The 24,649-nt window shown below is 42.8% G+C and overlaps 8 protein-coding genes across 9 annotated transcripts; 5 read left to right on the forward strand and 3 right to left on the reverse strand.

Annotated features, from left to right (window-relative positions):
• Nucleotides 1–8,011: 8,011 nt before the first annotated feature.
• Nucleotides 8,012–9,258, reverse strand: LOC145705741 (uncharacterized). Its single transcript, XM_081783223.1, has 5 exons — nucleotides 9,184–9,258; nucleotides 8,828–8,930; nucleotides 8,561–8,786; nucleotides 8,378–8,519; nucleotides 8,012–8,306 (listed from the first exon to the last, which is right to left on the reverse strand). The coding sequence occupies exons 1-5, from the start codon at nucleotides 9,256–9,258 to the stop codon at nucleotides 8,157–8,159; spliced, it is 696 nt and encodes a 231-aa protein (XP_081639349.1). The 3' UTR covers nucleotides 8,012–8,156.
• Nucleotides 9,259–9,923: 665 nt separating this feature from the next.
• LOC145705742 (uncharacterized) lies at nucleotides 9,924–11,076 on the reverse strand. The gene is made up of 3 exons (XM_081783224.1): nucleotides 11,024–11,076; nucleotides 10,667–10,743; nucleotides 9,924–10,622 (listed from the first exon to the last, which is right to left on the reverse strand). Exons 1-3 carry the CDS (start codon nucleotides 11,074–11,076, stop codon nucleotides 10,003–10,005), a joined length of 750 nt encoding a protein of 249 aa, XP_081639350.1. The 3' UTR covers nucleotides 9,924–10,002.
• A 2,059-nt stretch (nucleotides 11,077–13,135) lies between these two features.
• Nucleotides 13,136–15,007, forward strand: LOC145704774 (uncharacterized). The gene is made up of 3 exons (XM_081782242.1): nucleotides 13,136–13,233; nucleotides 13,281–14,109; nucleotides 14,154–15,007. The coding sequence occupies exons 1-3, from the start codon at nucleotides 13,157–13,159 to the stop codon at nucleotides 14,772–14,774; spliced, it is 1,527 nt and encodes a 508-aa protein (XP_081638368.1). The 5' UTR covers nucleotides 13,136–13,156; the 3' UTR covers nucleotides 14,775–15,007.
• Nucleotides 15,008–15,176: 169 nt separating this feature from the next.
• LOC145704779 (uncharacterized) lies at nucleotides 15,177–15,970 on the forward strand. The gene is made up of 3 exons (XM_081782249.1): nucleotides 15,177–15,222; nucleotides 15,267–15,407; nucleotides 15,571–15,970. The coding sequence occupies exons 1-3, from the start codon at nucleotides 15,203–15,205 to the stop codon at nucleotides 15,848–15,850; spliced, it is 441 nt and encodes a 146-aa protein (XP_081638375.1). The 5' UTR covers nucleotides 15,177–15,202; the 3' UTR covers nucleotides 15,851–15,970.
• A 54-nt stretch (nucleotides 15,971–16,024) lies between these two features.
• On the forward strand, nucleotides 16,025–17,004 carry LOC145704778 (uncharacterized). The gene is made up of 3 exons (XM_081782248.1): nucleotides 16,025–16,293; nucleotides 16,338–16,615; nucleotides 16,662–17,004. The coding sequence occupies exons 1-3, from the start codon at nucleotides 16,273–16,275 to the stop codon at nucleotides 16,897–16,899; spliced, it is 537 nt and encodes a 178-aa protein (XP_081638374.1). The 5' UTR covers nucleotides 16,025–16,272; the 3' UTR covers nucleotides 16,900–17,004.
• Nucleotides 16,969–18,216, reverse strand: LOC145704777 (dTTP/UTP pyrophosphatase-like). 2 transcript variants are annotated; one of them, XM_081782247.1, is made up of 4 exons: nucleotides 17,984–18,082; nucleotides 17,599–17,790; nucleotides 17,372–17,554; nucleotides 16,969–17,329 (listed from the first exon to the last, which is right to left on the reverse strand). In XM_081782247.1, exons 2-4 carry the CDS (start codon nucleotides 17,776–17,778, stop codon nucleotides 17,108–17,110), a joined length of 585 nt encoding a protein of 194 aa, XP_081638373.1. In that variant the 5' UTR covers nucleotides 17,779–17,790; nucleotides 17,984–18,082; the 3' UTR covers nucleotides 16,969–17,107. The 2 variants fall into 2 exon arrangements, with proteins under 2 accessions (XP_081638373.1, XP_081638372.1); XM_081782246.1 differs by lacking the exon at nucleotides 17,984–18,082 and adding an exon at nucleotides 18,099–18,216 and having other exon boundaries at nucleotides 16,970–17,329.
• Nucleotides 18,080–20,022, forward strand: LOC145704775 (uncharacterized). The gene is made up of 4 exons (XM_081782244.1): nucleotides 18,080–18,225; nucleotides 18,653–18,880; nucleotides 18,922–19,305; nucleotides 19,634–20,022. The coding sequence occupies exons 1-4, from the start codon at nucleotides 18,204–18,206 to the stop codon at nucleotides 20,002–20,004; spliced, it is 1,005 nt and encodes a 334-aa protein (XP_081638370.1). The 5' UTR covers nucleotides 18,080–18,203; the 3' UTR covers nucleotides 20,005–20,022.
• Nucleotides 20,007–24,267, forward strand: LOC145705743 (multidrug resistance-associated protein 1-like). The gene is made up of 9 exons (XM_081783226.1): nucleotides 20,007–22,388; nucleotides 22,430–22,607; nucleotides 22,651–22,908; nucleotides 22,968–23,122; nucleotides 23,163–23,311; nucleotides 23,355–23,591; nucleotides 23,635–23,780; nucleotides 23,822–23,893; nucleotides 23,938–24,267. The coding sequence occupies exons 1-9, from the start codon at nucleotides 20,010–20,012 to the stop codon at nucleotides 23,991–23,993; spliced, it is 3,630 nt and encodes a 1,209-aa protein (XP_081639352.1). The 5' UTR covers nucleotides 20,007–20,009; the 3' UTR covers nucleotides 23,994–24,267.
• The last annotated feature ends 382 nt before the right edge of the window (nucleotides 24,268–24,649 follow it).

Consider the following 24,649-nt stretch of genomic DNA (forward strand, 5'->3'; position numbering starts at 1 on the left):
AATGATTCAGCAGAGGCATAAAAACAAGCGTCCTCCGCCGGATCGTCAAATATTAGCTCGTTTAAAATACGGCAAAGAAAAAAAGACTCGCCACGCGCTCTGAATCTCGTAAAAATCATCTTTCAATGCTCGCCATGGGATTTTCAAATGATCAAATCAATAAAAAAAGCTCTCCCTCGAGGACAAGAAAGCAATCCTTTCTTGAAGGTTTTCGAAAAATAGTCTCTTTTCGATGATTTTCTGACATTTTCTGTCTTTGATTGCGATTTATATTTGCTTTTGGAGACGTATCTTCTTCTCAGCTGTAAATATTTGACTGTTGGGCATATCGGAGACATTTGTCTTTTGATAATCATAAATAATAATAATCGTCTTTTCACATTGAAATGGAAAATGATGCTAGTGAATCTGATTTCCAAAGACCAGCTTTTTAAGTCAAACTTTGAATCAAAAGTTTATCTTTTCGGATCTGGAAAATTCGAAAGCAATCTAAAGCCAAGTAAGTGCGCATTTTCGATCTCCGAATGTTTTGATACGATGCGATAACTTAGCGGCCGCTTTGATTGTGACTATCAGTGGAACTCACTGGACAGCAACCTCGACATTTCGTTTATTGAAAGCTTGTAGAAATCATGCTGTTGCTTTTGCTCCTTGAGCTCTGCCAAGCGAATCCGCCGGGAACAAAGAGAGACAATGAGGGTCCTGCTGATGTGTGCATATCGACTGTTTGTCATCCTCATTCCTCCTGTTACGTTTATTGGTTCGTAATCCATAACCACGATGAGTTTTATAGAGATTTCTGTATTTGTGACTTGGGATGGAAACTCCAAGTGACTGCGCAGGGAGTGTTTTCCTGCGTCAATATTGATGAATGCGCTGAAGGTACCCATGACTGCCACTGTGGAAGCACATGCGTGGACGAAGAAGGGACATACTCGTGTCAATGCGAACCGGGTTATGTTTACGCTAATGTAGAAACAGAAAGAGAAGAGGTAAGACCCGAGAATATAGCGCTCGTTTACGATTTAGATTTTGAATATTTTTGAGTAGTTTCTACAAAATTAATTTTTTATTTAATCGCACAGCCTTGGAGAACACGACCAAGCGCAACTCTTTTGAACAAATTTTAACTGCGAGATTGCTTAGTAAAAATGATTTTTGAGAGAGTTAAAGACAAATAATTAACTAGGATTTCGGAAATTTGGTCACTGAATGATGAGATCATGTTAGTTTCAGCGATGACCAAAGAGTCAATTTTTGAATCAAGCAGTTCAATCTTTAGACTTTTCGGATTTCTTTAACTGAAAAACTCGTAAGCTATCTAAAGCCATGTAAGTGCGCATTGTCGATCTCCGAATGTTTTGATACGATGCGATAACTTACCGGCCGCTTTGGTTGTGACTATCAGTTAGAAACATCTTGGTCAAGCCGTTGTTGTCTCCTGGGGACCACGTACAAAGACTCGAAAAAATCCCAATTTCGGTATTTTTTATGCGGAGATTAGAAATCAAAGCCTATCTTGAGACCTGGCCCCAGATAACGAAAAATTTTCAATCTTGGTACCTGTGCTCCAGGTGACAACTTACGACCAGTTGAACCGGTCAATCAAAAACAAATCAAGAAAATGTTGTTTCTAGTTTGCCCCCCTAGCTCCACAGTCGTTGTTTTAGTAAGCGATTATTTAAGAGCCGTTCCGAAAAATTGGTTGGAAAACCCGCTCCTCCCTTGGATACGATGTCGAATACCAAACGTCAGTCCGCTCACGAAAGTCCCTTTTCAAAGCAAGACGAGATCTTCGCCTCCAGAGGAGAATTTGACCGGCATCCCAAAAAATGGTGGCGGTCAGAGGAGGGATATATCATTATCCCATATGCCTTTCATGACAGCGTTTCTCTTGAATTCCATTCCAAAATTCGTGATGAGATTCGCCTTATTTCTGTTGCTGTGCCCTGCCTCAAATTTAAAGAACAATTTGCTCCTAATTTTAATTATGACTATGGCATTCACATCGTTGGTGAGAATTCGGTCAATCCCGAAGGAAAAGAGGAATGCTGGTCCTACGAAGGTTTCTGTGATTATATCGACGAATTATGCTTTAGTGGAATGTTGGATCTTCAGCCAGGCTATCAAGCAATGCGATTGACAAACAATTGTATCTTGACTGGAGGTGTTCAACGTGTGTTCGCTGTGGCTCTTGGAATGTCATCTGAGCATTATAGACCTGATTTCTTCAAATATTTCGAGCAAGACCCGATTCAAGGTCCTTTTCCGGAGCTGCTTTGGCCCGCAAACAGCGATGAGTGGGGTTGGATCGACACAAATCATCATCTCGAGCCATCATCCGTTCTTATGCCTGACGGGTTTATCCTTAAAAACGGGAAGAGCTACTCTCCGCATCCTCACCTTACTACGACCGATGCCCAGCAGATCTATGGTCACTACTGCATCGGCGAGAATGCTATCGAAGCATTTCCGCCAACAACCAAGTGTCAGGAGCCTGACGCTTTGGGAGTTATTCGGCCAATATTCAAACACCAACTCTGCGATGGCTTCAAGGACTGTTACAACGGAGAAGACGAATATAATTATTGGAATTGGGACAATAAATTCAATTTTGTTAATTGCGATCGGACAAATCTCGGCTGCTGTCAAACTATAAGATTAACCGATTTAGCCGAAAGTTTTACGTGTCTGGTTTACGGTGGCGATACGTTTAATGGAAAAGACGTCTACACTTGCCACGATATAGATTTGTTCATAAGATGGACGCCAGATGAAGGCTGGTATGTATGCGATCTCGATGAAGCATATGATTTTAATAACTGTCTCAATTTGATAGCCTGGTCCGGGCCGACCGACGATCTCTGTTTCGATGACTTGTGGGCAATTAAACATCCGAGCCCTGGAATCTTCACCGACTACACATTCGCGTTCGGGGCGGAATACACCGTTCAATGCATGAATAATAATTTTTTTTATGGCTGCTCTGATCTCGATTGTCCGAACAACGAACGATGTGTGCGTGAGAGTTATGAGTTTAGTGTATATAATTGTGAGTGCAGAGATTCCGAGGAAAGGGATCAAACACAAAATTATCTATTTAATATCTAATATCAAATAGAAATATATTCATTTGCGGTCGATTCCTTTTCATAGCAACAATGCATCGATATTGATGAATGTACTCTCGAAACAGATGAATGTGACGTGAATTCTGTGTGCTCCAATACAATAGGTAGTTACACATGTGAGTGTAATCTTGGATGGATCACGATTGACGGCTTGAATTGCGAGGATATTAACGAGTGCACCTCACTTGATCTTCCGCATAATTGTCATGCTGATGCGATCTGTACGAACACCCCGGGAAGTTTTTCGTGCTCTTGTAAAGAAGGCTATGAAGGTGATGGCGTTACTGATTGTGCAAATATCAATGAGTGTGTGGTCGACGCTCCTTGCAGCAAACAGGCGGACTGTACTGACAATCCCGGATCATACGACTGTGAATGCTGGGATGGATTCAACGACGTCAACGGAGATGGATTGATTTGCAATGACACCGACGAGTGTGCCATCAATGACTTTGATTGTCCAACACATGCTTCATGCAGCAACACGTTTGGAGCCTACGAATGTTTTTGTAATATTGGATACGAATTCAACATAGCAGGAGATGACTGTATCAACATCGACGAATGCGCTCGATCTTTGGATGACTGTCACATAGACGCAACCTGTTCCGACAACGCTGGAAGTTATTCTTGTGAATGTTGGCTTTGTCGACAATCCAGATAATGCCAATGCGGCAAGGGGAACTGACTGTGTAGATTTTGATGAGTGTAGCATGGCCAGAACGAATGCATTTAATTGTAGTGAGAACGCTGCTTGTGTCAACACTTTTGGCAGCTACACTTGCGAGTGTAATCTTGGTTTCGAAATGTCTGCAGACAATTACAACTGTTTAAATATCAATGAGTGCGAACTTGGTGTTTCCATCCATCAATGTGATGTCAACGCTATCTGTACAGACTTGATTCCCCTATGGAGCTGCACTTGCAATATTGGATTCAGAGGAAATGGAACTGTCGGCCAGTGCGTCAACATTGATGAGTGTTCCGAAAACTCCCATAGTTGCTCAAGTAATGCGAGCTGCGAAGACTCGATCGGATCGTTTTCTTGCCAATGTAATACTGGCTACACTGATGATGTCAGCTCGCCGGAAGCTGGATGGGTTTGCGTTGATGTCGATGAATGCGCTGCTCCGGAAAACACAATTTGCGATTATGACAATTGGGCCTTCTGCTTTAATACTGATGGATCTTACGAATGCCATTGTCCCGGAGGAAATCCTAGCGGAATGTTCGGAGGCGGTGTTCCAGAAGATCCTTGCTATTGTGGTGTAAACGAAGAGTATTCATTGTGCTCAGAGAGCTGTCACCCTCTTTGCCAAGATGACGTGCCGCTTTGCGAAAACGCCTGTGTTCCTGGTTGCAATTGTCTCGAAGGTTTTGTCCGAAGTTCAGAATCAGCCAATGCCGAATGTGTCAGATCAGAAACTTGTCACGATTTCAATGTTGCCGAATGTAAAGAAAACGAAATTCCAACGAAATGCTACAACGATGGTTTTGAGACTTGCGAATCTGTCAGACTTGGTGAATTACGAATGCAGAATAGCGAATGGTGTTCTGGAGGTTGTGTCTGCGAAGAAAACTTTGTCCGATTGAATGCAGATTTACAGAGTCCTTGTGTTCCGCGACAGGATTGCTTTGACGTGTACACAACTTGGGAGAAAGCGGATCTTGTCTATATTTTTGAAAAAACAGCACCGAGCTTTGACTTTGAAAATCCCTATACTTGGCGAGATCTGATGTTCAGGTTAAGAAATGATGAGCATTTTTCTCACATCGGGGTCATCGAAATACGCCAAAAGGAAATCTCCTATTTCGATGAAAAGCATAATTTTATTGTGAAAGAAATATACATCGCGCAGCTTCATATTGTGGCTCCAACAATAAGATCTTTGATGTTCAGCTTCTTTTCTGCCGCTGAAGAGGCCGGAATAAGCGGCTACGACTTTGCAATGGACTGGGATCGGGACTTCGAAGAAATCATTGAAGAAAATGATTTTGAGTTGCCATGCTACAATCGGGAATGTCTGATTGAAACTCTCGCTTGTCATCCAGAATTCGAAGAGGTTGGTTGTCCAGATGACGTTGGACCCACGTGCAACGATACATACACTGAGATTTTAGACGAGCAAATAAACACATGGAATGAATTTTCCGGAGGAGCAAGAATTTCTCAGGACTGTGCAGATAAAGACCTCCAGTGCGTCTGTAAAGACGGTTTTTATAGGGAAAACGATGACCCATTTTCACGATGCGTCCCGCTTTCCAGTTGCATGGGCGGCTGTCCTCGCCACGCCCGATTCATTGACAAGATGGATTACTGTGTTCCGACATGTGATGATCCAGATGGATCCAAATGCGTTGCTCAAGCTACTCAATTGATCTCAAATTTCGAGCAGATTTCTGATCAACTGATGATTCCTGGCTGCGTCTGTCGATCTGGATATCTTAAAAAAGATCGAAACCCGTTCGCAGAGTGCATTGAAGAAAAAGAATGTATTCGAGTCGAGCCAGAATGCGGCGAGAACTCTTCATGGAGCTGGGAAGCCCCAGGCTGTTTCAAGAGCTGTAAGCATCCATACGAACTCGAATTGGACTTGCCTTGTCATTCGAGGACATTGGAAATGTGCGTCTGTGATGATGGATACGTCAAAGAAACCAGAAAGAAGGAATCTGCGTGTATTCCGATAGAAGAATGTTTCCATTGCAAAGAAACAGAGGTTTTCAAGACTTGCAAGGACACCTGCTTTCACGATTGCCACACAACGGCTTTCAATAATTTCGAGAGTAAGATTTGCATCGAAGATGACAAGTGCAAACCAGGCTGCCAGTGTGCTCTCGGCTACATCTACCGCTCGGGCAAAACAGTTGTCGACGGCAACGGTGGCGAATGCATTCCTATCAATGAATGTCCCCTTCCTAAAACGGCAACTCTTGATTTCATCAGTCAGGAAAACGATCTTCCTGATTATGTCGACTTGGAGAATCCGTCGTCTTGGGCCGGATTTTTAGATCGATTCGATATTGAAGAAGAGCTAGAAATTCTTAATATGAAGGAAGTTCAGGCTGCATCGGGATTGAGCCTTGAAAACTACGGCCGATTTATATTGGCAACTGAGAATGAATTCATGCGATCTGTCACCTACATGATCGTCGTCCAGGCTATCGTGAGAACCGAAAATGACAAAATTGATCCAATTGCAAGCAAAATTGCAATTATTGAGTCCAAATTAGAAGCGTACGGTGGTGCTACTGGCTCTCAAATAATTAAGTCATCCGACAGTGGATTCGACGAGCTCATTGAAGCGCTCAAAGTCACTGTTCCGCCTGCACCAGCGCCGACAGCGCCGCCAATGCCAGCGCGGTGCACTGGTAATCAGACTTATGACGAGAACCTTGAAGGCGACTTTATCTGGCCAGGAATGTACATAAATCGGGTGAATAGAGGCCGGGGGAATTCTACTCATCAATATTGGCATCCGTCTTTCAATGGAGAGGTCTATCACGACGAAGGCGACCAGTTAAGAATGGCATGTAAAAAGGGATATAGAAACTCGATAGGAAAGCCGTTTGTTGGAGCGAAATGTGTTTGTGCTGTTAATCGCTGCGATTGGGTTCTTGCCAGACCGACACGGTAAAAGAACTTTTCTATTTTTCGATTTCACTCTTTTTTCTATAATTAAGATGTATTCCGAGCAGGGCGGTATAATTTGCATTCTTGTAAATAATCTCGAAAATTTGCGAGATTAATCTTCTTTGGAAAAAGATTCTGAGATTAGTCAAGACTGGACTAGTTTCGAGATTAATCTTTTTAGCGAGGGTCGCGTGGCTCGGGGAAAAAATTTTGGTGGCGCTGGCGAGCTGTGAGCAGTGCGAGGCGGCGCGGACAAAATTTCAAGCTGCGCTCCAAGCATGTTTGAGTTTCATTTTTCTCTCGCGCCGTCGGCCATTGGTCCACCAATCACAGCGCGCGTTTCAAGATTATTTGAAATAATCTCGGAACTATTTCGAAAATTTCCCGAATTAATCTTTTTTATTCAAACAGACTAATCTCGCGTCGAGATTAATCTTATAAGAATAAATGAATAGTCTTCGGAAAAAAGACTATTTACAAGAATGCAAATTATACCGCCCTGATTCCGAGCGAAATCGCCGGCATGCCCGTCTGGTCGGGCAACAAATTCAACCAAGTGCGAGAAATCGAAAATGGGTACATCAAAATGAAGGCTAGAGGCATCTCTTTGCTCGCTTCAAAGAACTGGACGGATAATGGAAATATTGATTACGATGCCCATCCAGAATATGAAAGCAGGGAATATTGGGAAAACGCTAACTTTACGCTGTTTGTTTACTGCCCATTTAATGTTAAGCTTGGTGGCGCCAGTAAAGGTACTGTACAATCAGTGGCTCCATTTTTTTTAGCTTATCTGTTTTTCAAGGGCTTGGAGCAATGACCTTCCCCGATTTCTATCCCGCCGAGAATTCCGAAGACGGCCGTCTTTGGTCTTTTCTCTCTCGCCCCGGAGTTCACTTGATCAAGAAGAGCCATCCAAATCCGAAAAAATCTGTCTATTTTAAGGGATTCATCGACCGGTCGAACAAGATCGATGAGCAAGGAGAATCGTCCACTTTTACAATCGGAAGAGACCAGGCAACTTGCGAGACGGGTATCCTGCCCGGGCATCATCCTTTTGCGATTTCAAAACTTGTTGAAGAATTTGATATATTTGAGGGGGGCGATTTTACGAACCTCGAAAAATATACGAGAAAATAAATTTTTGTTCTGATTATTCTTGTCGATTATTGTAATAAATAAAAAGTGATTTTTTGGAATAAACAATTTGAAAAATTATTACGCACAAAGAAAGTTTTACTGATAAGGACGTTGATCATGTTTTGCAGTACAGAAATTCGACGGTGACAAGAATAGAATCGGGTAAGAATAATATTTATCATGTTCTCCGACAACCTCGATTGCAGCAATATTGTCTCCGTCTTTAAAATCAGTTCACCATTTTTTCCTTCGAATTATCGAAAGCTTTCCGAAAGAAGTTTCTTGAAAAACTGGTCAACCTTTCCTAGATTTACGCGTTGTATCATTCGAGTTGTTTCGTCGCTTTCTCCAGGGAATAAATATATAGCGTCGCCGACTTGAATCGATGATCCAGAGTAAGAAGGCTGAAAAATATAGATATATTTTTTAATAATAAATATTATCAAATTTTCAAAATACCCCGAAATGAACTTACTTGAAGCAAATTTCCCATTATTGTCCATCCAAATTCATTCAAAACGAAAATCTCCTTGAGAACTTCTGAATCCCCATCCCAACCTCCCAACGTAGCAATTGATCCCGACGGCAATCCAGCAACAGTAACAATCCTTATATCTCTTAAATCATGCTGAATAAAAAATTTGCAAAATAAAATAACCTGGGATGACGCGGCAGTTTTTCCCAGCCATTTTCAGTCAAGGTTTCCGTGTATCCTCTGTTCGAATAAGGATACATCTGACCGCCGACTGCTGTTGGCCGTCCTTTAAAATGAGCAAGTCCACCGTCCCAGTGCCCTTCTCTTGGTTCGAATGCGAGTTTTTCAACAGCAGTGCCGTTAAAAATCTCGCATTTCTTGTCTGTTTTCTCATCAAAACAAACAAGAGCTGAAAAGTGTAAAAAATAAATATATATTCTTGCGACGAACCTTCAGTTCCGTTTGAAATTGTGAGCGTCCTGCTTCCAGCATAATATTCATTCCGAAGCCGAATCGGGAGAAGCCTTAATTCGCATTCGACAAGAATAGTAATCTAAAATATAGTCAATAAGGAGTTTCAAAGAGCAGTCTACTTGTTTTTGTCTCTGACGGCCGCCGAAAAAATGCAACTGGCCTTTCACATGAGCAGCTTTAGATTCGTAGATTTTATTCTGAAGAATCGTTGGAACAATCAAGTTTGTATTTTCGTTTTTAAAGCCATCTCCAAACAGAGCATAATGGCGTGGTAATTCTGGTTCAGGTAAGATAACGAGAATCTGACTTGGTCGATTTTGATAGAAAAAAACATTCTTGATTTCGGTTTCGTCGTCGAATTTAAAAAGTCTGACTCTCTTTTCTCCCATAGTTTGAAGCTCGTTCATTTGCCTTCTTGCTATTTCCTGGCCCCTTTTCCTCACAACGAGGGAAACAAGTGAGTCGTCCTCGACTTTAAACATGAGTTCAAGAGATCTCCAATCCGTGCTTAACGGATCGTCCAAAGCGATCGATTCCCCGAAAAAGTCAGAAGAGATGGCAATGAAGTTGTTTTCAAAGGTTTCAACTGCAAAGATCAATTCTTCATTGTACGATCGAAATTCCAGGATTTTCGCTGCTTTTGTGAGGGAAGATTTGGTCTTTGCGGAGTCAACAATACCATTTAAATAAAAATGATTCTAAAAGATAGACTCTTTGCTTAATGTCCAAAGTAAGTTTTTGCGTTTCATTTAAGTCCAGTTCGAATGAAGAAATATGGAATAGAGACTCATCGAAAGACGAAAAAGGAAAATCGGGCAGAATCGTCAATGGATATGGTGGAGACAAACTGCTCGCTGTTCGGGCTCAGTTTATCGCCATTAGTAACGACATGTTATTAAGAAATTGATCAAGAGCGTCGCCTGATTGCGGAAAAAGGATTTGTCTTTCGACAGCGTTTTTGGCGAAGTTCGGAAAGACATCTTTGTGAAATTCGAAATACGGGTTGCTAGTCACAAGCATTTTGTTTTCAGCACTTTGTTGCCGGAAATCAAGCTCGATGTGATCTTTTCAGAGGATTGACTTTTATCCAGAACTATACGAGACTCGGTTTGCGAGCTATGAACCATATTTGTTGTCTGACAAATATAACTCTAGTGAAGATCCTCTCCGAAGTCGAAAAATATTTCAAAGGTCGTGTCAAAAACAATATTCTGGAGGTAAATACGATCGTTGTTTATAAACCCATTGATAAAATACTCACACTCGTCGTTGTTGGTTCCGAATGCATTTGAATAGGCGTAATCTTTCGGAGCGTACAAACCAGAGAAACAACGCGATTCTCGCTCGTACTTGACCAAGGAGCCGATCCATTCATTGCCGAGCGTCAGGAATTTCCCTTCTTTTTCGAGTAAAAGTGAGTATTGCGTGTTTGAGAGGGCAATGCTTCTAGTGACGAGGATCAGCATCAATTGACCAAGATCGATCTTTAAGGATTCACAGAAAAAGCAGGAAGAGCAAGGAAAAAATATCTTTTGAATCCGTTCCAGAGGAATCACGTGCACTGGATCAAAGTCGCGAAACATAGCTGGAACCGTGAACTCGTCTTTTCTCCAGCCCTTCTCCAACTGCTCCGTTGCTCGGATTGAGTTAAGAGCGACTGTTTTCGAAAGGGTGATCCAGTTTCTGCCGAGTCTCAAGCTCATCAAAATAAATGTGCCGCCGAAGCTAATTGAAGATGTTCGAGCGTTCACGTGGTTGCTCGCGATGTAGCCTAAAATGTCAAGGAACAAGGAAAAGTAAAGGGCTGATTCTCACCTTGGGCTTCCTCGAATCTGTTAAGGTTATATTCCGGCGCGTAGTAGTAACATTTGTCTGGACGGTCATTCGGCGAGCTTTTATTGGTCAAAAATTTATAATGATCTTTTAAGTGTTCATCTGATTTTCGACCGTTTTCAAATAACAAGGACGGGGAAGATCTTTCGATCTCTGTCTTTCAGGCGAATCTCAATGTGGTGAGTTCCAATCGACGATTCAAAGTGGAAAACGAAACGGCCTCTTGAAAACGAAAAATTATTAGCGCCTTGGCGACACAATCTTATGCCAAACAAAAGCCTTGGCTCTTGTCGCGATCCAAACTTTGATCTTCAAAGAATATATAAATAATATGCGTACAAATCTTTGCGTCGATTCGGAACTAAAATCGGAGCATCGCCATTTTCTTTCATTTTCATCAAGTTACCAAAGGCATCGACCAAGTAATGCTCACCGTTGAGAAAGGTAGCACCAATTGACTTTTAAGTTTTGAAATATTTTAGTTGGAAACATATTTCAACCTAATTTGAATCATCATCGAATCATCAAAACCGTTCATAAGAGTCCAAAAAATCAAAGACACTGATCTTTCTTGGTTCATTCTGACCATTGAAATCTGCCAAAAAAATGGCATAATTTGGTTCTTCATACTCATAACCGGTTATCAGTTCAGTACTGCCATTTAATTGGGCGGTTGAACTGTCCAAAAACAACGTTGACTGTATTGAGGTTGTCATTGGAGATGTTGCCGCCGAAGTTGTTGACTGCGTTGAGGACGACATTGTTGACCCCGTCGTCGAAGTGGACTCAGTTGAAGACGACTGAATTGAAGTTGACTCGATTGGCATTGAACTGGTTTCAGATTTTTGCAGATCAAAAACTGGAACAAGTTTTTGAGGCGACTCCAACTTCTCACACTGGTAATGAGGACAAGGACAACCTTCGGAACAGTACTTCTGAAATGGGCAAACTTCTCCGGCGGAATCGAAGCTTCTTGTCAGCCCAAAACAGATTGACTCGCAGGGCGTGATTGGATTGGTCCTCGTTGATTTCAAAACGAGCGTGTTCGAGCAGAGATGGCGGCAGACTCTTTGGTCGTAAAAGCGTTTCTTCTGACAGCGGCGGAGATTCACATCGTTTTCTTCTTCGGAAAAAACAAGCAGTGGCGCTTTGACATGCTCGACTTTCGAAACCGGCTCAGGAAGGATAAACTTCTTGGTCTCGCGGCATTGCTTCATTAAATGTCCGCAAAAGTCCATCGTCGAAATTCTAACGCATTTCTTGTAGTTTCGGTGACAGCTCGACGTCAGAAATGTCGTTGCACCGCGCGATTTCTCCAAGGAGGCGAAGTTTGCTATATTATTAAAATTCATATTAATATTATATTTAAATTACTGGAGAGATACCTATGAGCATAACAGTGAGCCAGAAAACAGTCAAGAGTCAGATAGCTCCACTTTTGCGAATAGGTCGTGTTCCCGTGTTTCGCCAAGCCCATTTTCGCCGTCACTTTTTCTTCCATATTTTTTTCTTTTTCGATTTTCTAACATCGTTTTCCTGGGTATGAATGCTCCGAGTATTCAAAACTTCCACGGGCATCAAATACACTTTCGTCCCTTTTTGTCTCAAAATTCCGATGCAGTCGCAATCAAGACACTAATGTAAAATAAAGTTAAATTTTAGGTGAGAATGAAAATACCTGAATTTTAGTTTTGACAATCGCATTTTCGATATTCTCGTTTTCTTCTTCAATCGCCATAGCGAGTGATCTCTGGAAGAGAAAAAGCTTTTCTGAAGATAAAACGAAAGGATGCTCGTAGATGAGGAGATAGGTCATCGCTTGGAGTTTTCTGACAGCTGGAGACTTGCTCTCCGTTTTTTAAAAGTCACATCTTCTAGGTGATACGGCCTTATTCTTCGGCTGGGGAAAAGAAATTCCACGGAAAATTTTCGAAAATTATCGTCAAAGTGAAGTTGAAATCGCGTCTTTGGTTATTTTTAGGAATTTTTTTTTCGATTTTTGGTTATTTTTGGCCATTTTCTGCGATTTTTTTTTGCCTAAAACATGATTTTGAAGCTAGGAAAAATGCAAAAAAAAAGAAATAACTAATGTTCATTTTGTAAAAAAAAATAAAAATAGATGCCAAAAATAAAGAATCGAAGAAAAATTCCGGACCAACGGCCCCTAGCCGGGACTAGTCTAAGTTTACTCGGTAAAAAAAAATTCGTTTGGCTCGCTGAAATTATGACCTTTGACTGAGTGAGACCTTGCTTTCGTTTTTTCCAGTACACGAAGTTATAGAAATTTTTAATCACAGATTTTTGTTGTCACGTGATAAACATTTTAATCAGCAGGAAACGTGGGGGCAGCAACCACATGTTTAAAAAACATTTATCAGCAAATTTCGCCGGAAACATCCTTCTTCTACCAGCGCGCTAAACATTTCCGTTCAAAACCCCGGTTTCTGGCAAAAAATCTCGTAGTTGGGGAAAATGAAGCTTTTTGCTACGGTTGTCGCTTCGGCGACGAGCCAGGGCTTCTACGACTACAGTCTGTTTAACAACTACGGGTAAGTCGCAAGAGAGAAGCTTAAAATTTTTAACATTGAATTTCTAGAGCTCCGCAAGCGAGCTACGATGGAAAGTACGGAAACGTCGTTGGCAACACCGATACTGGCAACAACAAAGGTCTTCGGTCCGGCAATGGTCGATATTGCCACGCTACCAAAGACAACATCGTCATCCATCGATGGGACGTCTCCAAGACCGGCTTCTTCAACCACTACAACCGAATCGAGTGCGAGGGTGAAGAGATGTACTGCTTCCTCGAAGAGCGAGCTCACTTCGGACAGGTCATTGGAATCCGCGCCGGCTGCGCTCAGATGATGAACCATCCTCAAATCAAGCGAACTCGACTTGGATCGCAGCAATCCTACAACAACAACAGGGAAGCTTTCCGAAAGCGAACTTTCACGAACAACCAGGGAAGCCTTGGAAGCGCACGAAGCAGTACGGTTCTCGGCTACGGTGTCGGTGGATGCATGGCCATGCAAGTCCAGAACCACAAGGACCAATTGGACAATACCTTTGACGGTAACGTTGGCGGAGACAAGGAAGACAACATGTTCTTCTACGGAAGCTGGTACCAGGCCCAGTGTCTTCGTAAGGTCGACCGAGGCCAAACAGCTGGATGGAACGATCTCCTTCCATTCGGCGTCTCCGTCTGTCGAGCCTGCTGCGTCGCCGGGTTGGATACCGAAACCAACTACAGTGCCGAAGGCAACGCTCCATGCAACTTCCTGCCCTACAAGCAGCCTGCAAATGGTGGTGACTTAAACCAGCGGCCACATATTCCATTCGGCTACGACTTTGCTTGCCAAGAGGGTTACCAGCAAGGCGTCAAAGTCGACGCTCTCACCCACGAGTACATCGAAAATGCCACAAAGGTAAAATTGTTCCTTTTCTTATTATGTGTTAATCGATTTTTAAGGCAGGAATCATGTCACAATCAGCCTTCTCTGCCGCAGCGCCGAACGACGGTGGTGGCGCTTGCGGGAGCACTTGCAATCCCAACAGAGCCGGCGACACTCTAGCTGACGTCACTGGTCTCCAAGAAGCAGCCGGTGGTATCACTTACCACTCACCAAGCGCGACTCCGTCGAAGATCCGACACTTTGCTTGCAACGATTTCTTTACATATACGCGAGGCTATGGAGCCGCGATTAATAAGCAAGACATCCAGGACCAGCCCCATCCTGGACACTGGAATTACGCCAAATCAGACGCTGACTGGTATAACACTGGCGCTGATGGCATTTGCGACGGTACAGTCGGCGGCCAGAAAGAATGCTTCCCCAAGACCTTCGAAGAAAGTGCCAGACTCATCGGCGACCCAAGCGTAGCAACAAACGCATTCGACTTCAACAGCCACACCTGGGTCGACAACTCTGACTGCGACATCTGCCAGAACGAGCTCGTGCCGCGATTCGACGCCGTCAACTACGACAGTGCTAGCATCGTCAACCTGTTCACAGCCGCTTGCAGCGACACCAACAAACGATGCGATCCTGTTGCCAAGACTGTCGTTGATATGCAGCTTCTTTTCAACTAAAACAAGCGATGCATGCCTTCATGATCTCTGTCAAATCTCAAAATCCGAGCGAGCTGAGCCTGGGGAGGGTCAGCGAGCTTGGAAGGAGATGACGACGGAAGTCAAAGAAGTTCTTCTCATTTATCCCCTTCTACCTTTCACTTTCTATCTTTCTTTTCTTCTTCTATTTATTTTTTATTTATGATTTGCCTTCTTGCTACAAATAAAAATCATAAAAAAACGGTTAAACAAAACTCGTCTTTTTTGTCAGCAAATTATTCACTTATTCATGAGAATTGATTTAACTGTTAGATGTGAACTTTATTGTTCCCCCTCTTGGTAACCATAGTTTTTACTAATGACGTTGATCAAGTTCCGGGGCACTGTGGAGCAGAGCTATTTAAACTCAGTGGCTGGTCATAAATCGATCTTTCAAACTGAAATTAGAGATGGGTGAAGGAAACTGCCGGTTTGTACAGTTTTTTTCGGAATTATTTCAAGCTAATGCTTTAGGCGTAATCTATTCATCAAGTCAATTTTCGTGACGATCTTCAACATTGTTGGATTCTCGCTTATTTTGGCGAACTATCTGAATGCGGACAAGGAGAAAAGAGACTGGAGCTGGAGAGAAACTGGAGCTGTTCTAGCATTTTCGTGAGTTTTCGTAAATTGATTTTAATTCTTCGTTCCGCGGAACAAATACTTCGGCGATAATTGATCAAATTTGAGCTTCTCAGAAACAAAATCTTTATCAATAAGAGTCAATATTGACCCTCGAACTTTCGAGAGCTCCGTAGTTTTCAACTTTCCATTCTAGCCAAACTGGTTTCTGGTTTCCTTTTGAGAACCTGCCAAGCGCGAAGCGAAGATGGTGGGTAATTCACAAGCCGCTCCAAGTCGCCATTTATGCCCTCTCAACCGTGCCAAGTATCTGTACTCCTCTCGTCAAAGAACCTCAAAAAATCAAGGATGATGAAAATGAAATGTATTCCTTCTTGGTTGCAGCGGCAGTGATGTTTTCCCTTTCCGGATTTCTTTCTTACATCATGAGCACCAAAATGATGAAATTAAGAAAACTGCCTTCAATTTTTCTTTGAAGAAAAATTCTAGCTGTGGCGACAAACGAAAAGATTCCGGCGAAACTCATCTCTAAGAACCTTCCGCTCTGAAAACCGCACTCTGAATTCTAAATTTGTTTTGAATAAACCAAATGTTATTGAATTATTCTCTCCATAAAATCGACTTTTCTCCATTTCTTTTTTCATAGCGAGACTTTTGCGTTTTTTGAGAACGCTTGACTTTTGCTAAATCAAAATTACAATGAAACCGAATTTTTGAATTTCTTTATCTCTTTTGAAAAACGAGAGATCAAGAGATAGTGTGTGGAATGATATATTTTTTTTATTTGAAATTTTATCTTGAGCTTTTTTAGCTTTAATGTATTTCAGTCGATGATCCTTGCGCTTGTGACCGAGTTGCGCCAAACTTGCTGACGGAGAAGGCGCTTTGGAAATGGCAGATGATGAAGCCTTATTTCAGAGTAAGAGAATGATGGTAAAAAATTCCACTTAGCGGATCATTCAGACAAACACTGCTTCATCTTTCGTCATTTCCTCCAGCCGCGCTGCCGCCCTCAACGACTATCAGGGATATTTGATCTTTTCCCGAAAAACCTGCAAGCAGACCGTTCTCAACATGTTCCGAGGAGATGATCCCGAGTACGCCTTCAGCTTCGAAATTATGGACATGAGAGATCCCAAAACCGACCATCCCATGCCGAATTACAGAGCTTTCAACGCGACTTACTACCAGGACTACCCTAAGGATCAGAAAGATCATCGATCCATCACCATGGGATTCAAGTAAAACCAACTCCGCCCATTCGTCGATCTTTATTCTCAATTCTAGCGTTCACAAGACCCAGCCAGACATCACTGGAAACCTGAAAAAAGACGCGTACATCCTCCAACTCAACTACCCCAACGGCCTGCCTGATACCGTCACCTGGAACGACATCTACGACTGCGTCAATTTCGCCATTCCAGTGACCATTCCAATGGGACCAAACCAGGTCGCCGAGTTCGACATCGCTCCCACATGCGACTACACTACTTGTGTTGGCCAGAGTATCCCGGTTGGCTTCTGAAAACAGAAGAACTACAAAGACAAACAAATCTACCGAAATGCCACGATATTTCTTCATTTTACAACTTTATTTTACGAATAAACCGACGAACAATTTTTGACTCAACATATAAGACTCCAATTTTTATTATTCGTCATAAAGAACATTTTCCCATGTGATAATCCAAATGTCATAAGTCGTCAATTCAGCTTTCAAACACTATTTTTTTCTATTCGAGCAGGAGGTCAATTTCTCGCAAGAGCTGATGCAGCGGCAGTCCCATAACATTATAATAACAGCCTTCGATGCTCTTGACAAGCACTGCTCCAGCTGATTGAAGTCCGTATCCTCCTGCTTTGTCCATTCCGTCTCCAGTGCTGACGTACCATTCCAATAGTTCCTCCTTGTTGTCTCCGAAGTTGACTTTTGATTCGACGGAAAATGAGCGCGTCTAAAATGAGTTCTCAAGAAACAGAAAGAGAAGGGATTGAACCTTATTTTTGTACTTCAAGCAAACTCCAGAAAACACAGAATGGCTCCCTCCATTCATCGATTTCAGCCGTTCGAGTTGTTGAGTTCTGTCCGCTGGCTTGCCGAATATCTGAGCCCCGGAAGCAATTACTGTATCGCAGCAGATAAGAAAGTCAGTTGCTTCAAGATCAGCCACATTTTCAGCCTAAACAGATGTTGTTGAAAAAAGAAAGCAGTGAAAGGGCTCACCTTATTTTCTGCAATGAGTTTGACCAAGTTCTCGGGCGAAAGATCTGTTCGTTTCATTAACTCGGTTTCGTCAAATTGCGGCGATTTCTGGACGAATTCCAAGTCCACCATTTTGAGAATATCCCTCCTTCTCGGACTCGTTGATCCAAGCACGAATCGACCGTTGAAGTTTTTGAACATTTTTCTTTTCTTCTAAATCCGATAATTAGGGCTCTTATTTCGATAAAATTGGAAAAAGATACAAAAGAGAAAAGGTCAAAATCAACGAAAAATGGCCAAAGTCGAAAATTTTGGTCAAAGAAAAATCAACCAAGAGAATCTAAGGCTCAAGAAAAGCATTTTAACGACAGCCATTTTTTCTCGATTCTTCTTTTTTTCGACTCACAAAGAAGATGCGGAAGAAACTCCATTTACTAAGAACAAAAGAATTTTTTTCAGAAAATTGGCTTAGAGATTTTTCATATAATTCACAAAAAATAACCACTTTTTCTCTAACTTACGCGAGATCCGAGTAACAACCTAATTTCTCAACCTACGCGGGGCCAGGGCTCTTGGCGCATTCTTCAAGAAGAAAACGGAAGAATTGAAAAAATAAGAGAAAAATCATGATTTTCAACGGACCCGCTGGTTCGTTCCCTCTTTATCGATTTATTTTGGCGAACTTTTCTTTTGAAAAAAGTTGGAAGTCAGACTCGAAAATGAATCAATCTTTAGCTCAAATTTGAGCCTCAAAAGTGTAGAGAAAATTGCTGTAGAAAAAGAACTGTTCCCATGTTTCCTTTCATCGAAATCATCTCAATCATGTTTCAAATTTTAAAAATTTTAACCCATTCATATTTCCTGACCAAAATTTTGGCTCAATTAGGCGTTACTTTGCCTACCGCATTATTTCTGCGGCTCCTTTCTAACAAATAAAAATTTATAAAAAGGAGGATTTCTAGCATGATAAGCGTACCTTTGTGCGGGGTCAAACAAAATAATGCCTTATTGAACCAAAATATTGGCCAAAATCCGTAGATGAGTTAAATTTAAACTAACAATCTTTCTATTTCAGTCACCATGTGGTGTAGTGAGAGTGGCTGGCAGACTATCGAAGGCGCATCGGGACAATGGGCTGGAGCGTGCGAGTATCATCAAAATCAGCTGCTCATCGGAGCTGCCACGATTCTAGTTTCGCCCGTGCTCTTTCTCGTCGCTGTCAAATTCTTCGCTAGCATTCGAAAAAAGAACCAAACGCCATCGGTTCTCCTCTATCTTCGCCTTTTTGTTTCTGTCGCCTTAGGTACCCAATTTTATATTCCTTAGAAATAACCTTATTTAAAGTAATTCTATCCTGGTCCGAATCAATCCTCTCCGTCATCGACTATAACAAAGATGGCTACGCCGAAGACCTCGCTCTCCTCGGCCCGGTCCTCTACTCCCTCGTACCCTTTTCAACAATTTTCATCCTCTGGGAATCGAAGAAAACGACAAAAGACGGAAATGGCCTCGTCCTACTCCTCTTCTTCGTCTCCTTCATCGGCTTCTTCCCGACCTTTATCACTGCTGGACATTACTTCAACTCGCCAGAAGCCGTCCACGATTCTATCGTCCTGCAACGGTCGTTGAAATTCGCTGTTTGGCAGGAAACGCTTTTGCTGATTGGAATGGTGCTGCATTTGGTACCGAATAACCTCAACCCTTGCGCCAAATATTCTGAAGGAATGGGTCAGTTTCTACAAGACTAGCTTATTTGCGCGGTTCATATTTGCTTCTGGTTTAGGATATTCTTCTATCTTTCTCTCTGGGCGAAATCCAAAGTCCAGAGAAAATACGAAAAGATGAAAAAATTGTACATAAGATTCAGTAAGACCTTTATCTAGGCTTGGTAGGCTGTGAAAAGAACCTGAGTCAGGGTCCTGAAAAAGCTTTAATTGCAGCTTTGTTAACAAGATCTCTTGCCCAAACTCAGGTTTCTTACGCAGCTTTTCGAGATATGATTCATATCATATGAAGCTTTATAACTTTCGAAATATTCAATTTGACCCATTCTTAGCGTCCGAAAACGCTTGGGAAGAAGAAGCTAGTCTTCCGTCCCGAATTTTCTTCCACTGGTACGGCAGAATCATGGGCGTCACAGACAAGCCGCTAGAAATGGACGATCTTCCAAAGGTTCCGGAACACCTCAAGTCCGACAAGGAGCACGATCGATTCTGCGAGAGCTGGGAAGCTGCAGAAGCAAGTTGGACATTTATCGCTCCAATTAAGAGTAAAAAAGGTGCAAAAAGCAAGGAAAAGGGCGGAAAAGCTGATGAAAAGATGCGCTTCTCGACGAGAAAAAGTCGAAAATTAATACCAAGCCAGAAGATGCTGAAGAATCTGATCTTCCAGTCGAAGGAACGAAGGTCATGCAAAAGGGGCTCTTGAAAGTGATGGTCAAAGCTTACTGGAAGCCTGCTCTAATGGCTGCTTGTTTCAAATTTCTCCACGACGCGCTTTCCTTCATCAACCCTCAAGTCCTCAAGATGTTTATTCGCTGGATCAGTGTCTGCGCAGAATCAACGTCGATCCAAGAGGGAGTTCTTCTGGCGCTCCTGCTTTTTGTCGTTTCGACTGTTCAAACACTCCTGCTTCATCAGTACTTTTGGGTCGGAAGCAATGCCGGATTGAAGGTGAAAAACTCGATCACCTCGTTTCTCTACCAGAAATCACTGAACATTTCTTCTCAAGCGCGTGGAATGTTCACACACGGAGAAATTGTCAACATGATGACGGTCGACGCACAGAAGTTCCAAGACATCTTCACTTACATTCACATGATCTGGTCTGGCCCCCTTCAAATCGGCCTTTCGCTTTACTTTCTCTGGCAAGAGCTCGGCGCCGCGATCTTTTCCGGAATTGCCGTGATGATCTTACTCATCCCAGCAAACGCCTTCGTCGGCAAAAAGATCGGAGAAATCATGCGCGCGCTGATGCAAACCAAGGACAAACGAATGAAGACCATTTCCGAGCTTGTAACCGCTATCAAAACTGTCAAACTCTACGCCTGGGAGGTGTTCTTCGCCTCGTGGATCGACGAAATCCGTCAGAAAGAGCTGGACCAAATGTGGAAACGCGCAAAAGTCGCCGTTTTCATGTCCCTGACTTGGTCGGTCTCGCCGTTCTTCATCACTATCGCTGCTTTTGCCACTTATGTCCTCAGAGATCCCGTCAACAACGTCCTCACCCCTGAGAAGGCCTTCGTTTCCATCATGTACTTCAATCTGCTGCGGTTCCCGATGCAGATGTTTCCAATGATGCTGATGCAAGTGATCGAAGCGCGCGTTTCCGTGACCCGTTTGCAGAATTATTTCAATCTTCCAGAACTCAAGGACTCCGAAAAGACTCCTGGAAAGTCGGGAACTGTAAAGATTGAAAACGGAAGCTTTACTTGGAAGAAATCCGAAGGAGCGACCCTGGAGGATATTTCTATCGACATCAAAAAGGGCGAACTCGTCGGCATAGTTGGACACATTGGCAGCGGAAAATCATCGCTTATCAGCGCCATGCTCAACGAAATGGACCAGCTCGGCGGATCCGTAGCCTTAGCTGGCACCGTCGCGTATGTTCCCCAAGATGCATGGCTGCAGAATGCCACGCTCAAGGACAATATCATTTTCGGCAAGCAACTAGACGAAGCTTATTACAAGAAGTGCGTCGCTGCGGCATCGCTTCGAGATGATCTAGACATTCTCCAAAGCGGAGATCAGACGGAAATCGGCGAGAAAGGAATCAACCTCTCCGGAGGCCAGAAACAGCGCGTCTCCCTCGCTCGCGCCGCCTATTCCAATCCAGACATCATTCTCTTCGACGATCCGTTGTCAGCCGTTGATCCTCATGTAGGAAAAGAAATATTCACGAATTTGATCGGCCGAGAGTCCATTCTCAAATCCAAAACGCGAGTTCTAGCGACCCATGCGACGCAGTTCCTGCCAATGTGCGACCGTGTTGTTTTGTTGAGCAAAGGAAAGATTCTTGACATCGGAAAATATGAAGATATTTGGGCGCGAAATCCGGAGTTTCATATGATTCTAAAGGCTGATTCTTCCGCTACTGAAAAGAAAGCCGAAGAAATTGAGGCGCCAACGAAGTCGAAGTTGTCGGTCAAGGAGTCGAAAGATAAAGCACTGGACGGCAAAATCACGGAGAAGGAAGAGTCAAAAAGCGGAACCATCGATTTCAGCGTCCTGAGAAAATATCTCGAGGCTTTTGGAATGTTCCAGTTCTTCTTCGCCATGCTTATGAATACAATCAGATACGGCTTCTGGCTCGGCGAGAATCTTTGGCTGGCTGATTGGTCCGACAGTACAAAGCCAGCAAATGGAACCGTCGAAGAGTGTGTCACCAGATATCGGCGAGAGACGGATATCTTTGAATCTGCCAAAGATCTGATGGTTGATGATCCAGAGGAGCCGCTGTCTATCGGCGTTCGTCTGGGTGTTTACGGAGGATTCGGTATTGTTCAATCCGTGTTTGTCATTGTCGTCGCTCTCTCCTTCTCCCTTGGTGGCATCAAAGCCTCTCGAGGTATCCACGATCAAGTTATTCAATCGATTCTCCGCTTCCCACTGAGCTTCTACGACAAAACTCCTTCCGGACGAATCATCAACAGAGTCGGCAAGGATATCGATGTTGTAGACGCGCAACTGATCAGAACGCTGGAAATGTGGACTCATTGTTTTTTGCGAGTTCTTTTTGGAGTCTTTGCGATTGTTTCTGGCTCGGTATGGTACTTGGTCTTTTTGCCTTTCTTTGGAATCGTCTACTTCAAGGTTAGTTTCTCGCTATCGTTTATCGTTAACCCATTTGAAAGATCCAACGAATCTTTGTCGCAACCACTCGTCAGCTCAAACGAATCGAGTCTGTTTCAAAATCTCCAATTTACAATCATTTCGGCGAGTCGATTCACGGAGCATCTACCATTCGGGCTTATCGATACAAGAGTCGCTTCCAGAGCCACAACTTCAAGCTCATCGATCAGAATAATCAAGGTCCGCTTATTTCCCCTTTCCTCTTTTCATTTCTTGTTTCTAGCGAATTACTATGGCTCTATAATTGCTTACCGTTGGCTCGCCGTCCGCCTGGAAATTCTCTCACATCTGCTCGTATTGACTGCGGCTCTAATCTTCGTGTGGGCTAAGGAACACACCACGGCGGGTAAAGTTGGCTTTGCTCTGTCCACTGCGCTCGGAATGAGTCAAACACTCAACTGGGCGGTTAGACAAACATCAGACTTGGAGAATCACGCCGTGGCGGTGGAGAGGCTGCTGGAGTATACGGACAAAGGATCGGGTTAAAAATAGATTGAATAGGTTATTTTTACAATTTTGACTATCCTTTGAAAAACTCGTAAAAAGATGAATTCCCACATGAAGCGGAATGGGAAGGAAAAGACAAGCTTTTGGAAAGCTGGCCGGACAAGGGAGAACTCAAGATGGAAAACTTCTCTCTTCGTTACCGCAAAAACTTGCCCCCAGCTCTTGATGATCTCAGCATCACTATCAAGGTTCTTATCTTTCATTTTGGAGCGTTACTTATTTCGATAGGGTGGGGAAAAGATCGGTATTTGTGGAAGAACTGGCTCCGGAAAGTCGACTTTTGTCTTGTCACTTTTCCGTCTTGTCGAAGCGGAGGAAAAGTCGAGCTTTATCATCGACGGGGTTGATTGTAGAGAGATCGGTCTTCATGACCTCAGGTAAGCTCTTGAGTCCTTATTCGTTTTCTGATTCCTTTTTTAGAAAGAAGTTGACGATTATTCCGCAGGAAGCGACGCTGTTTTCTGCCACTCTTCGAAAGAACTTGGATCCTTTTGGAGAATACTCGGATGCGGACATTTGGCGAGCGATCGAGCTATCTCATTTGAAGGGATTTACAGATACATTGGCGAAAGGATTGGATCACGAAATTGCTGAAGGTGGTGGAAACTTGAGTGCTGGGCAGAGGCAGTTAGTTTGCCTTGCTAGAGCGCTCTTGAGGTAAGGAAAGAAATGAGACTGGAGGACTTATTTTTTGAATTAGGAAGACAAAGTTCCTGATTCTGGATGAAGCAACAGCTTCAGTCGATAACGAGACAGATCAGCTAGTCCAAACGACCATTAGAAAAGAGTTCAAAGATTGCACAATCCTCGCCGTTGCTCACAGAATTGATACGATCGATGATTCCGGTGAGTTAATTTTTCCACGGATAGACTTAACTTTCTTTTAGACAAAATTCTGGTGATGGACAAAGGAAAAATCGCCGAGTTTGACAGCCCAACTGCGCTCAAGGCCATTGACGGTAACTACAGTCATTTGAGCCAATGCCTAACTTGTTATTTAAAGGTGGAATCTACAGTGAGCTGTTCAAAGCTTCCGGCAGCCACGAGGCTTCATCTTAGTCACGAATTCATCTACCTCAAACTTGTTTCAATTGACAATTGTCAAGATGAGCATCACTCATTTCCGAACTAGAAACTACCATTGTCTTTAGTAAAAAAAATCACTCACTGATACCCAGTTATCACATTTTCCGAAAGCCGCACAAAAAAGAATGAATCTACTGATACTGATTTAGCCAGCTTTACCTTTATTTTGACCATTTAAAGTTCCTTGCTTTGTATGTTTGAAACTTGAAAAATCACTATTATTGATAATAAAGTACAGTTAAATAATTGAGTGCTTTTATTCAAACTTTGCGGTACATTTTAAACATTGCAGGCATCTTTTTTGTAGCTTTTGAAGTCGGTTCTTCTTCAGGATCTCTTTTTTGGTTATCAAAGTTGTTTTTCTTTGAGACTAATTGTAAGTAAACGACAGTATTCTATTCAAATTGATGCCCATTCCCAAGTTTGTCGTAGTCTATCTTCTTCTTTATCTTCGTTATGTTTCTACTCTGCAGGATGAGAATCACAGCTACAGCAAGAACAAGCAGGATTTCTTTTTAAGAACTCTGTTAACATGGTGCTTTACACCTAGATTTATAAACGACTCACCAATTTCGGTTCCACTCAATTTGAGTAGAAAAGTATAGATCGTACTTTCTCCTTCTTTGACT

Source organism: Oikopleura dioica, chromosome PAR (assembly GCF_907165135.1).
Source record: "Oikopleura dioica chromosome PAR, OKI2018_I68_1.0, whole genome shotgun sequence".
Classification (NCBI taxonomy): domain Eukaryota; kingdom Metazoa; phylum Chordata; class Appendicularia; order Copelata; family Oikopleuridae; genus Oikopleura; species Oikopleura dioica.

Excerpts from the sequence above, each read along its gene's own strand:
- LOC145705741 (XM_081783223.1), bottom strand. The coding sequence starts at position 9,258 with ATGAACGAGCTTCAAACTATGGGAGAAAAGAGAGTCAGACTTTTTAAA. Across the intron at positions 8,787-8,827 it reads AATTTCAAACGGAACTGAAG|CTCTTGTTTGTTTTGATGAG; the intron begins GTTCGTCGCAAG and ends TACACTTTTCAG. Across the intron at positions 8,307-8,377 it reads TAATGGGAAATTTGCTTCAA|CCTTCTTACTCTGGATCATC; the intron begins GTAAGTTCATTT and ends TATATTTTTCAG.
- LOC145705742 (XM_081783224.1), bottom strand. The coding sequence starts at position 11,076 with ATGAAAGAAAATGGCGATGCTCCGATTTTAGTTCCGAATCGACGCAAA. Across the intron at positions 10,744-11,023 it reads CCGAATCGACGCAAAGATTT|CTCGCCGAATGACCGTCCAG; the intron begins GTACGCATATTA and ends GACCAATAAAAG. Across the intron at positions 10,623-10,666 it reads CAGATTCGAGGAAGCCCAAG|GCTACATCGCGAGCAACCAC; the intron begins GTGAGAATCAGC and ends TTGACATTTTAG.
- LOC145704774 (XM_081782242.1), top strand. The coding sequence starts at position 13,157 with ATGAAGCTTTTTGCTACGGTTGTCGCTTCGGCGACGAGCCAGGGCTTC. Across the intron at positions 13,234-13,280 it reads AGTCTGTTTAACAACTACGG|AGCTCCGCAAGCGAGCTACG; the intron begins GTAAGTCGCAAG and ends TTGAATTTCTAG. Across the intron at positions 14,110-14,153 it reads ACATCGAAAATGCCACAAAG|GCAGGAATCATGTCACAATC; the intron begins GTAAAATTGTTC and ends TCGATTTTTAAG.
- LOC145704779 (XM_081782249.1), top strand. The coding sequence starts at position 15,203 with ATGGGTGAAGGAAACTGCCG. Across the intron at positions 15,223-15,266 it reads ATGGGTGAAGGAAACTGCCG|GCGTAATCTATTCATCAAGT; the intron begins GTTTGTACAGTT and ends CTAATGCTTTAG. Across the intron at positions 15,408-15,570 it reads GGAGCTGTTCTAGCATTTTC|CCAAACTGGTTTCTGGTTTC; the intron begins GTGAGTTTTCGT and ends TTTCCATTCTAG.
- LOC145704778 (XM_081782248.1), top strand. The coding sequence starts at position 16,273 with ATGATGAAGCCTTATTTCAGA. Across the intron at positions 16,294-16,337 it reads TGATGAAGCCTTATTTCAGA|ACAAACACTGCTTCATCTTT; the intron begins GTAAGAGAATGA and ends CGGATCATTCAG. Across the intron at positions 16,616-16,661 it reads TCCATCACCATGGGATTCAA|CGTTCACAAGACCCAGCCAG; the intron begins GTAAAACCAACT and ends TCTCAATTCTAG.
- LOC145704777 (XM_081782247.1), bottom strand. The coding sequence starts at position 17,778 with ATGTTCAAAAACTTCAACGGTCGATTCGTGCTTGGATCAACGAGTCCG. Across the intron at positions 17,555-17,598 it reads AACTCATTGCAGAAAATAAG|GCTGAAAATGTGGCTGATCT; the intron begins GTGAGCCCTTTC and ends ACATCTGTTTAG. Across the intron at positions 17,330-17,371 it reads GCTTGAAGTACAAAAATAAG|ACGCGCTCATTTTCCGTCGA; the intron begins GTTCAATCCCTT and ends AACTCATTTTAG.
- LOC145704775 (XM_081782244.1), top strand. The coding sequence starts at position 18,204 with ATGATTTTCAACGGACCCGCTG. Across the intron at positions 18,226-18,652 it reads GATTTTCAACGGACCCGCTG|TCACCATGTGGTGTAGTGAG; the intron begins GTTCGTTCCCTC and ends TTTCTATTTCAG. Across the intron at positions 19,306-19,633 it reads CAAATATTCTGAAGGAATGG|CGTCCGAAAACGCTTGGGAA; the intron begins GTCAGTTTCTAC and ends ACCCATTCTTAG.
- LOC145705743 (XM_081783226.1), top strand. The coding sequence starts at position 20,010 with ATGGTCAAAGCTTACTGGAAGCCTGCTCTAATGGCTGCTTGTTTCAAA. Across the intron at positions 22,389-22,429 it reads TTGGAATCGTCTACTTCAAG|ATCCAACGAATCTTTGTCGC; the intron begins GTTAGTTTCTCG and ends CCCATTTGAAAG. Across the intron at positions 23,312-23,354 it reads ATCGGTCTTCATGACCTCAG|AAAGAAGTTGACGATTATTC; the intron begins GTAAGCTCTTGA and ends TTCCTTTTTTAG.